We start from the raw sequence: 12,005 nt of genomic DNA, 5'->3' as shown, positions 1-12,005 counted from the left end.
GGAGGAGAACAAGAATGAGAGAGAGAGGAATGAGGGAGAAAGTAAGGGACATGCCTGGGGTAAGAAACCACACAGCTGCCTGCCAGCCAGCAAGATACCGAAGGAAACAGGGAAGTAATACAGAAGGGAAAAAAGTAAAAGCCCAGAGGCAAAATGTAGATAAAGAGAAACAGGTTAATTTAAGTCAAAAGAGCTAAGAAAAGGAACCGCCTAAGCTAGGTTGAACATTCATAACTAATAAGAAGTCTCTGTGTCATGATTTGGGAGTTGGTTGGTGATCCAAAAGAAAAATCCTGGTACTGTCGTAGGTGTTGTAAGAAAGCAGGCTGAACAAGCTATGGAAAGCCAGCCAGAAGCAGTACTCCTCCACAGCCTCTGCATCAGCTCCTGCCTCCAGGTTTCTGCCCAGTTTGAGTTTCTGACTTGGCTTCCCTCAGTGGACTGTGATTCAGGATAGGTGAGCCAAATAAACCCTTTTGTCCCCCAGGTGAATTTTAGTCATGAGGTTTTATCACAGCAATAATAACCGTAACTAAGACAGGGAGGCATTCTTATTGAAACCACCACAGGGAGAATGGTTTGGATTCTTTGGGGCATCATCATTTATTCATGGTCTTCCACATGTGAAAAACAAAACAAAACACAACAACAAGAAAACCCTGTTATTAAGGGAGTCATTGATGGACATAACAAGAAAAGCCATAACATTTCCCAAAATGAAATAAAGAATTTGAGTTTGGAAACATTTCAAATACTTAACATTTGTTCCTATTAGTTCTAGATGATTCTAATTCTCTCCATGAAGGCAAAAAAAAATCCAAGTAACATTCATAGTGTAACTATAACTAACACCACAGCACTTAGCAATGTTTTTCCTGAGATGCAAGCCTTCAAAGCCTTTGGCTGACCAATGGGAAACACCAGTATCCATTTTCGGAGGCAGAAATTAAGTGCCCTCCCTCCCCCAAGGTCAGTCTGGAACCACATAGAACAGGCAGTGTCATTTGTCTGACCAGATTTGGGGGTGCTGCTCCCCTGAACCACTCCCTCAGAACTGCCACACTTCAGCTAGCGCAGAATCATTTCTGCCAATCTCTGTTTTTAAAGATGCTGCTATTTTTGCTTCAGCCAATGCCCCCAAATGCACAAAGTAGATTTCCAACAAATTGTTCTGCCTACTTTTCACTGACCCACTGGCTGAAAGTCTTCTAGTGCTGTGCCAGCAAGCACAGGGGCTACAGAATACACACAGATACGTAAGAGGCCACTGGGCAGAAGCAAATTGCCTTCCTGCATTGTATAAAGTGTGAATTCTATTAACATTTTAACCACTGCAGTATCAGTAGCAACAGTTTATCATGACTGAAATGTACTAAATGGTCCCTAATTAATGTGCTGTATTGACTTACATAATTCTCCTTTCTTATTTAATCTTCATAAGACAGCATTTTATTTAGAGTGAGACCAATGGCTTCCTAAAAGGACAGAACTAGTGATTTTGTTTTTGTTTTTGTTTTTCAGGACAGGTTGTAGTTCTGGTTGTCCTGGAACTTGATCTATAGACTAGACGGGCCTGGAACTCACAGAGATCCACCTGCCTATGCCTCCTGAATGCTGGGATTAAAGGCATACATCACTATATCCTGGCTCAGAGATTGATTTTTTTTTTTAAGTAACCAAATTATCACAGTCATATGTCCCAAAGGGATGAGGATACCAAACACATTTTATACCAGCAGACTCTTTGGGTTTCTCATGTATCCAGAAGAGGAAAGAAACTAAGAAATAAACCAGTAGCTGGGATGGTAATAGGCAAAGAGAGTTGGGGTCAGCATGACTCCTTCTGGGAGGAACCATCTGGTCAATTTACCTATCACATGATTTACAACTCAGAAGATTAGTCATTCATTTTTTAGTGGGTTTATTTATTTATTTGAGTGTGTGCGTGTATATGTGTGTGTGTGTGTGTGTGTTAGAGGTCTACTTTGTGGTCTTGGTTTTCCTCTTCCATCTTCATGTGGGTTATGGGAATCAAACTCATGTCTCTAGGTATAAACATTGAGCTAAAACTGAGCTCAGTTGGGAAAATGTGAGAACGAAAGTCACCAGTGGTTTGTGACATGTGCCTTTACCAACTGAACCATTTTTGCTGGATATAGTTATTTATTTCTACACACAAGCTTGGTTTGTATTTTAGCATGAATTTTGTTGAATGTCTTTCTTTGTCAAGTCTCTGAGGGGTCATTGTGGTCTTCAGAATTAGTCTTTCTATCCCTGCCTTGATATGTGTACCTTCTATCTTGCAGGATCTATGGAGAGATGGATTACATATTGGTTGGTAACTCAGGCTGTAAATAAAGCATGGTTTGATAGTCAGTTGATGTCAAAACAGAAGGGATTGAAGATCATCAGAAGAAGAACAGTAAACCAGAATAAGAAAGACACATACGGCATGTTTTCTCTCATATGTAGAAACTGTGTTGTGCATATATGGTAGCTACAACATAAAACACAGGGAGGAAAAGCAAAAATAGACACGTGGAATTGTTTGAAACAAAAAAGCTTCTTCAAAGGAAACAAAAAGATGAAGAGGCAAACAATCAAAAAGTGGGAGAAAATACTTGTCAATAATACATCTATGGGCAGCTAATATCTAAAAAATGTTAAAGAATTCAAAACATTTAATAGCAAAACAAGGACAGTTAATGAAAAAGCAGCCAATGCACTTAGATGATTATTTCCCAAAGAAGATAAATAGCCAAGACACACAGGACGAACAAATAAAGAAAAAGCTCATCATCACAAACACTTGGGGAAATGAAATTTTAAACCAAAATGCGATCTCTTGGTTACTAGAGTGGCTATTTAAAAGATTGAAAAAGACAGCGTATGGACAGCAGTGCAGACAAAAGGGAGACCAGTACTGATGGCTGTATTATCTGTGATTTACAACAGCCACTGTGTACAGACAGCATGGGAGCTCCTCCAGCACCATGCTCTTTGGTTTATCATAATTTTGCTATACATTTCCTCCACAATTTTGTTGAATATATTTTCTGTGCCTTTGAGCTGGAGTGTTTTCCTTCTTCTAACCTTATTATTCTTAGGTTTTGTGTTTTCATGGCATTCCATACTTCCTGGATATTTTGTGTTAAAAATTTGTTGGATTTAACATTTTCTTTGACCGATGACTCTATCTCCTCTATCGGCTCTTCAATGCCTGAGATTCTCTTTTCCACCTCCTGTATTCTGTTGTTTATGCTTGCAACTGTAGTTTCTGATCATTTCTCCAGATTTTCCATTTCCAGAGTTCCCTTGGTTTGTGTTCTCCTTATAGCCTCTATTTCAGTTTTTAAGTCTTGAACCATTTCCTTCATCAGCTTGATTGCTTTTTCTTGGTTTTCCTTAAGGGATTTGTTGATCTCTTCCAATTTTTCATTTGCCCTTTCTTCCATTTCTTTAAGGGAATTTTTCATTTTCTCTTTAAGAGCTTCAATCGTCTCGTAAAGTTATTTTTAATGACATTTTCTTCTGCCTCATCTATGTTGGGATGTTCAGATGTTCAGGTCTTGTTGCTGTAGAACTACTGGTTTCTGATGGTGCTCTATTTCTCTTTGTGTTGTTGAGTATATTCTTACCTTACTGTCTACTTGCCTTTTCCTCCACTTGGTTCAGGTGGAGCCTGTTCTTCCTCCAATTGGTGCAGCTGGGGCCTTTGTCTCCCTTGAACACTCCTTCAGTTACAGGCAAGGCTGAGTGTTTCGGTGAAACACTCCTCCAGGTGTATATGGGCCCAAAACTCATGTTCACAGCTACGGCGGTCACTCCTCAAGGTGCAAGCGGTGCTTCGGTTCCAGTGGTCACTCCTCTAGGTACAGGCAGAACTGGAGCTGAGGCTCCCGTGGTTGGATAGTTTCTGGACACCACTGTTGTCACCACGGCCTGCTGCCTGGTACTGACGCCATCTCCCAGCGTAGTGTTGACACTGTCAAACCTTGACTCTGTATTGATTGCCTCGTGTCTCTCCTCAGAAAGAGTTCTTGCTTGTATTGTTCCATAAACATTAGCATTCTTGTTACTTCTGCTCCAGATTTCTACTTGACGGACTCTGGATTCCTCATATTTGCTTTTATTGGGTCACCCTATGGGATCTACTGTTCCCAGTGGCTGGGTCAGTGGCTTTGGCAACAATTCCTTGGTATTAACAGGAGGTAGAGAAAGAATTCGGAAATGATGAAGTAAAAGGAACAGGTGTAAAGAACAGATGGTAGGGTCAGTGAAGCAGATGGCAAGTGCCAACATATGTGGGGGTTTGTCATGGTTTCATAGCTGATAAATTCTTCGCCCTATCCTTGCCCAACAATGGAGTGCAGGCACAGGCTTTGGTCTTGGGACTTTTCTTGGACTATTAATGCAATGGTTTAAATAAAATGGGGCAGTTCCTCAAGGGGTGGCAGCGGGCGGGCCACCAAGGGGAGCTGGGTCCCATGAGGATCTGTGGCGGGTATGAGACAGAGATGGACAGGCACGCCATGCAGAGTGAGTTTGGTTATAGTTTGTTCAGTAAAAGGGAAGAAGCAGGGAGGGGGGGGGAGGAGAGGGAGAGGGAGAGGTAGAGGGAGAGGTAGAGGTAGAGGGAGAAGGAGAGGTGGGGGGAGATAAGAGGCCTCAGTCTCCTCTTCTGAAGAGAGACATGGCAGAGAGAATGCTGGCTGAAAGAGGAAGAAAAATCTGCTTGCCTTGGTGGAAGGGGGAAGTGGGAGAGGGCACTTTAGAGACAAACCCCGCCCACTCCCCCTTCCTCTGAGGCAAGAGGTGACTGCGGAGTGGGGGGAGGCGAGGGGGGGGGCTCTTTCCCCCTCTCTCTGTCTCTCTCTGTGTTTCTCTCTGTTTCTCTCTCTGTTTCTCTCTCTCTCTCTCTCTCTCTCTCTCTCTCTCTCTCTCTCTCTCTCTCTCTCTCTCTCTCTCTCTCTCTGTTCTCTCTGTTTCTCTCTCTGTGTGTGTTTCTCTCTCTCTCTCTCTCTCTCTCTCTCTCTCTCTCTCTCTCTCTCCCCCTCCGTCCCTCCCTCCTCCCTCCGTCCATCCCTCCCTCCTCCCTCCGTTCTTCCCTCCCTTCCTCCCTCCCTCCCTCCCTTCTCTTTCCTCCCATAACCCACTGAATAGACTATATCCAAACCTCTTTCTGCATGGCATGCCTATTTGTTTCTCTCACCCGTCGCAGCTCCTAGTGGAACTAGCTGCCCCATAGACTTGCCTAGTTCTCTCTCTTGCTGCCTCCCACCCACCTGGGACCCACAGAGGTCATGGTGGTGGGTCCCAGCTACCCATCATGGCTCACCACTGCTGCCCCTTGGCGAACTGTGCAAATCTAAACCATTACAATTAATATATGAAAAAGTGTTAATGTTCCTCTTGTGTTTTTATTCTTTAAAAATCAGAGTGAAAATCCAAATGTATACATGAAATCGCATTTTCAAACTAAAAATCTGTATAAGATGAATAAACACAGTACACTCTGAAAGAAGTGCCATCATATGGCAAACCCTACAATCATATTTTATGTTTAGATTTCTTTCATGTCACTTTGGAATATTCATATATTTACATTTTTGGAAATGGGATCTAATCTAATGAGTATAAAAGACAATTTTAGTTTGGCAGAATTTAAAATTCAAGTGGTTATGGAAGATAAACCCTGTCTGAATTACATTCCATCTGGTTTTCTTTCTTATCCATTTCCCATTCTCAGATAACATACATTACCTCTGATTCGGAGAATATGAAGTTATATCTCATCTGATAAGCAGTGAGATTGTATCTGACAGCTATTCTGATTTGATTAACTAGTCTTGACTTGAATGGCAACAAAATATTTCAAAGATCTGCTTCCAGTTAAACAGATTTAATAAGCTTGAAAATACTTAAAAATGACTGTAGTATAAATTAGTAAGTGTTGGAAATCTTTTCTGACACCTTAAAGATCAAGGTAATTAAAACATAAACAAGAGCTCATGTGGGTCTTTTTGACCCATAAAATCCATGAGTGACATGGCTTGGGTGTGTTTTGATTGTTCTTAAAATGGACACTACCACTTATTCCCAAGGGGCTGTCACTGTTTACTGTGTACTGCACTAGCTCTCTTTATGGGCATAGATACAAAGACCATATTCAAGCAAACAGAACTCTCCCACATTCTGTGTCAACAACAAAAGACACCTGGTGCTTTTGTTTACTGGTAAAATATGTAAGTGAATTTCTAATGAGCCATAGGAAATCTTGAAGTGACTTAGTGAAAACTGAACAGGGAATAGAAATACAAATGGCTGTATATGCCAAATTGTATATTTCCAAAGATAATTGAAATAGCAAGACATGAGCAACTTTCATAGTAAGATCTCAGAAGTCTGACTGACACATACTACGTTCAAAATATCCCTGGGCAATTTTACTCAGGGCTAACATCATAAATCACCCAGGAGAATAGCTATGAGCCTGTAATACCAGGAATAGAAGAAACAATAGCATTAGCAGAAAGCATGCTAGCGATTGATTAGAGAATCATGGATTTCTTCTATTACCAAAAGGACTTTTTGATAAAATTCTGAGAGTACCAATCAGTAACTGAGGATTAGGTTTTAGGCAAAATGACTAGTCCATGTCTGTTCATGGTATTTATCCCAACCACATAGTCTATGCCGATCCACCACTTGCCTGGATCACTGTATTTTAACCTTCCAACTTGTCTCTTTCCATTATAACCCTGTAATTCTCTATTGTCACAGAAGCTGAATTATCTTTATGGAACATAAATCAAGTCGTGCCAGCTTTTTGCTTAAAAACCTTCATCATGTCCCATTGCAATAAAATCTAATTTCCTTAATAGGGTGTTGAGGCTTTCTGTACCCAGTCCCTACACATCTTTTTGACCTCATAGCTCACCACTGTTATTATCATTCATTGTTCCCACCTATTAAGGTCTTCTTTCTGTTCTTCAAATATCAGACCGCTCATACACTAACACACCGGCCATTTCTTCTCTTATTCTGTCCTTGGGGGCTGCTCCATGGCATTCAGTTTCATCTCAGATGCTTTCCTTTGAGAGCTCTGCGTCTTAAGTGACCACCTTGCTAGAGTCCATTCAAATAGTCTCAGTTTAACTTTTCAAAGTACTGCTCCCAAAAGGATGTTGACTTATTTCCTTGCTTAGTTATTAATTATCCCCTTTAAGAAGAATGCAGCCCTATGAAGATAAAGTGTTTTGCTCCTTGGACAGTGCCTGGCCACAATTGTGCTAAAAGACATGTGGTATTGAATCAAAATACTTTGGGGGAAGAAATATAATTTTAAAAAATGTATGTATGCGTGTATTATTTCATTATTTAGTTAGTTTATCTCTCGCGTGTCTAATTGTCTATATGTATATTATGATTTTGATGTACTCTCAGGAGCCAGAGAAAAGCATCAGAAAACTTGGAGCTAGAATTACAGGTGGTTGCAGGCTCCGTGATGTAGGTGTTAGGAACCAAATCCAGCTTCTCTGCAAAGTTGGGAAGTGCTCTTCCTACTCAGCCCTCTCTGCAGTCCCTAAATATACTCAGAGAGAGAAGAAAACTCACCATGTAGCTTTCCTTTGCCACCAGTGTCACTTAAAAAAAAAGACACGTCTCATGTCTTATTCAGCATTTCTTTTATGCAAACAATAAACCAATATGACAAAATGGAAGATCATCATCACCCGTTGTCACTTTTCTGTGAACATTTGAACATCCTTACCAGGACACATTTAAAGACAACCTAGTACAAAATACCTAATGATGAAATTGCTCTTTTTCAGTGACTAGCTTGGAAAAAAATAACTTTAGAGCATCTTACACTTGAAGAAGGAGAACCACAATTTCGAGCTACTTAATGGTGGCTGATCACCGCTTTAGATTGCTCATCTCAAAGATGTGGCTTGTGATGGTTTGAATAGGAATGGTCCCCATCCACTCATGTTGTTAAATGTTTGGCTCACAGGGAGTGGCACTGTTAGGAGATGTGGCCTTGGAGTAGGGATGGCCTTGTTAGAGGAAATACGTCACCATGGGGGTGGACTTTGGGGTCTTATATGCTCAAGCTAGGCCTAGTGTGGCAGTCTCTGCTTGCTGTCTGTGGATCCAGATGCAGAACTTTCAGCTCCATGTCTGCCTGTGTGCCACCGTGACAATAATGACTCAACCTCTGAAACTGTGAACCAGTCCTGGTAAAATGTTTTCCTTTATGAGGGTTGCTGTGTTCATGGTGGTCTCTTCACAGCAACAGAACACTGACTAGGACGTGGCTTTAATGTTAATTTCCTTGAATGGTTGGTTCTTCAGAGGCTTAGGGGTATGCGATAAAGGTGTCCCTAACACATAGTAGACACTTCAAAAGTGATGAATTTGACTGTTAACACATTTTTTTCTTGAAAATATATGTGAAACTTAATTTATCATTTCTTGTTGTGAAGTGGGATTTGGGAGAAGGTAAGAGTCAGATGTATTTCAAACTCTTTGAAATGTCAAATTGTGTTAGCTGTAGTTTTGTTACTTCATTCTTCATGTGGAACACGTCTCTAATACTCTGTATCTCTCTTATCTAAATTATACGTGGCCAGGAATAGCATAATACTGGGTGAAAACTCCCAGTCAAGGGGATGAGTGGGCACTAGAATCAACTCCCATTCCTACTTTGGCAAAAGGATGCATTGCCTGGGTTTATAAAAATGCATCCTGGAGTCAGTATTTACTCCTGTCGCAGGACATTATTTCCCCAAATACCTTACATATGCAGAGACTGTAGCTGAAAGACACACGGAAATGGGATAATCTGTTTATGTTTTTGGACACCATTGCCTTTCATTTGATTAATCTCTTTGGAGTGTCTCTTATGCCCGACAGTATTATTTCAGCTGGTCCAGGAGCTACTTTTAGGCAGTGAGGTGCTCTCATGCAGAGAGGAGGGCAGGTCTCACCTATGACATGTGGTTTTGTTGTGGTTGCTGCTGCTGCTGTTGTTGCTGCTGCTGAATGAGCAATTGTTGCTGCTGCCGGCGCCGGGCTGTCCGCAGCTTTTCAAAACGAGCCTCCATCTCTTCCAGGACTTTTGGGGTGTATCTGACCACCAGCTTCACACTGTCCTTCGCAGCCTTGAGTAGCTCCACGGCTTTCTCGTGGTGCTCCCCTTCCACACTCTAAAAAGACAAGGGGAGAACTCATTTATTTCCTGTGGGGACTAATCTGAAATAACTATCCTAGCAAAAAGCCAAACTTGGAGGCAGGCATAGGTCTTCTCTGTAAATTCCAGATCACAAGGCTGAGATAGGAGGGTTTCAGCAAGTTCAAAGTATGAATCTGGACGGCATTGTAAGCTTCAGGTCAGCCTGGTTTACAATGTGAAAACCCTAGTTCGAAAATTCAAAACCAAGGTCCTGGTGTTGTAGCTCAGTTGGTAGGATGCTTGCCTAGCATGCACTGTGCTATGCAGTCTATCAGTATCATATCCAACCATAGTTAGGGGGACATCTAATCCCAAAGCAGTCACCCTTGGCTATATAGTGAATTCAAGATCAACCTAGGGTCCAGGATATCATACTTCAAACAAAACATAATGATAATAATAATAATAACAACAACAATAATAATAATGAAAACAAAAGTTCTCTCTGACAACAAAACACTATAAAACCACCTACAAAACATCTGAAGTCTGCAACTTCCAGTACACATGACAACCAAGACAACAGCATCACCATTATCATCTACGTCTATAACTGAACTTCAGGTTGGTTAGAATCTATTAAGATGCAGGGTGAATTAGATGGTTTGAGTCAGGAGGGCTAAAGTCAGGAAAAATTTAATAATAAGCCAAATATCCAAAAAGAATTTCAGAATTTCACCTGGAAGGGTAAATGAATCAAAAATTTCTTTTTTGAAAAACAATAAGTTAAAAATTGCAATAAAGGTAAGCTTTCTCTACCAGATAATAATCCCCATTAGGCATCTACAGTGATTGAAGTACTGGATTTAGACACAAGGCAAAGATTATTAGATAATGACACCCAAACAAATAAATAATAAAAGTTAATTGATATTCCGTTCTCATACTCTACACGTAAAGTTTTCATTAAGAAACTTAATGCTTTGAATTTCAAAAGCTTAAACTAGCCTGAAGGGTCTTTCTCATCTTGCAATGAAAGAGAGAGAGGACTGGAATCTCAAAATAAGATGCCAAGAGTTTAAGTTTCTGCGTTTCAAACACTGCCCAAGAAAAGCAATAAAGCAGGAGAATGCTGGCAATACAACAGTGAATTTATCGAGCTTTTCACAGGGGGCTTTCTTACAAGTCCATAAGCAGAGTGGATCAGTTATACATGTGCTTAAATAATAAAATACAAATGTCTATATGTGCATAGACCCATGGGAAGGGAAGTGATCCATCTTTCTATTAACCAAAGAAGTAGAGATCAACATCACATATTTTATTGTAAAATTAAAAACGGTAATTTTGCATATGGTATGTAAACAAGGATGTGGGGGAAAAGGACTTTGATCAGTTTAGTGAACTCTAGCACAGTTTTTTTCTGGACGGTGCTCTTGTTACTAACTGAAAAAAAATAGTCTATTATTATAGTGACTATTTATACTAAGCATTGCATTAGATATGTACCTGCAAAATAAAAACACAAAAATAAAACACAAGTGATTAGAGTTTGAGATTTTGAGATTCAAAGTAGTCTTTTGAACATCACAGCCTGGACAGCAATTGGGAAAATTGATTATTTCAAGTGAACCAAGAGCTACTGAAGATAATCCTGGAGAGGTCTAGGGTGAGAAAAAGATGTAAAAGAGAAGGAAGTTGCATTTAGATTCGTGATAGAATAAAGGACACTGCCTGCTACTTCCCTATAGATAGACAGACAGACAGACAGACAGACAGACAGACAGACAGACAGACAGACAGGCAGACAGACAGACAATAGGTAACCCTCACTTTTCCAAAATTTAAATGCAATATCTTTTTGTCTCATTATTTGGATTAAGTGCAGAGGGGGAAAATGACGGAAACTACAGCTAGAGCCTGGGTGAGTCTTAAATATTATCAGAACATCTAAGAGTGATGAAGCCAAGGTGACCATTGGCACATTGATATTTCTTTTCACACCACAAGCATAATAATAACTTGAGACACATCTATATGACCCACGAAAAGGACAGAAACTACTAGACCCCAATTATATCTAAAGAAACTATTAGACTTCAATTGTAACTTGGGATTAGCAGTTACAGATATTTTAGAGAGTATATTTAATTCAGTCCCTTGCCTTCTGGAGGCTGGTGTGGGATGAAGGAAAATAAGCTTGAATTTAGCGATTTGATCAGTTGTCACTGCTGATGGTGGTGACACATTTTGTTTGTTTGAGTGCCAAGCAGACATGATGGTGTCATGATGTGGCCATAGTGTGTCGGAAAAACAATTCATGTGGCTGTGTCCCTAAGTGTGCATTAAACAGAAAGAGAGGTTTTACACAGTCTTTAGGTAGAGAGGATTTTTATCTCGGGCTTTAGCCCAGGAAAATAAACATGCTTGTTGATTAATTCATTCTTTGGGTAATTCATTCAATCATTGATAGTCGCCAATAAGAGTTTTATTAAGCATTCATCTTAGTGGTTGTAGTCCACAAAATTTTCAAGGAAATAAAAGACAAGAGAAAGTATTGACAACAGAAACTTCTTTTCAGTTTGCTTGTAATTACTTCGTAATTTGTCCTAAGATGATTTATTACGGTGTAGATGTTTGCTTTCAAATGAAAGCTTGATTTGTTTATCCAAACCCTTTTTATTTTTCTGCATTAAAACTTAAATGGGCATTTTTACTGTTTGGATTTACAGAGGTCTTATGTACCACAGGCTGGTCTAGATTGCTATCTGCAGTAGAGGGTGACTGTCATCTTTGGTACTCCTGTCTCTCCTTCTAAGGGTAGGAC

General features: G+C 40.2%; 1 protein-coding gene across 6 annotated transcripts in view; it reads right to left on the bottom strand.

Moving 5' to 3' along the window:
• The window catches only part of Lin7a (lin-7 homolog A, crumbs cell polarity complex component), a 141,980-nt gene that overhangs the window by 5,975 nt on the left and 124,000 nt on the right, over positions 1–12,005 (bottom strand). For all 6 annotated transcript variants that reach the window (XM_038314576.1, XM_038314577.1, XM_038314578.1 and 3 more), the window contains one exon: positions 8,994–9,212. In XM_038314576.1, the coding sequence (XP_038170504.1) occupies positions 8,994–9,212 (219 nt within the window). The remainder of the gene's footprint in view (positions 1–8,993; positions 9,213–12,005) is intronic.

Source organism: Arvicola amphibius, chromosome 17 (genome assembly GCF_903992535.2).
Source record: "Arvicola amphibius chromosome 17, mArvAmp1.2, whole genome shotgun sequence".
NCBI lineage: Eukaryota > Metazoa > Chordata > Mammalia > Rodentia > Cricetidae > Arvicola > Arvicola amphibius.
This window is presented reverse-complemented; position numbering and strand designations above follow the sequence as displayed.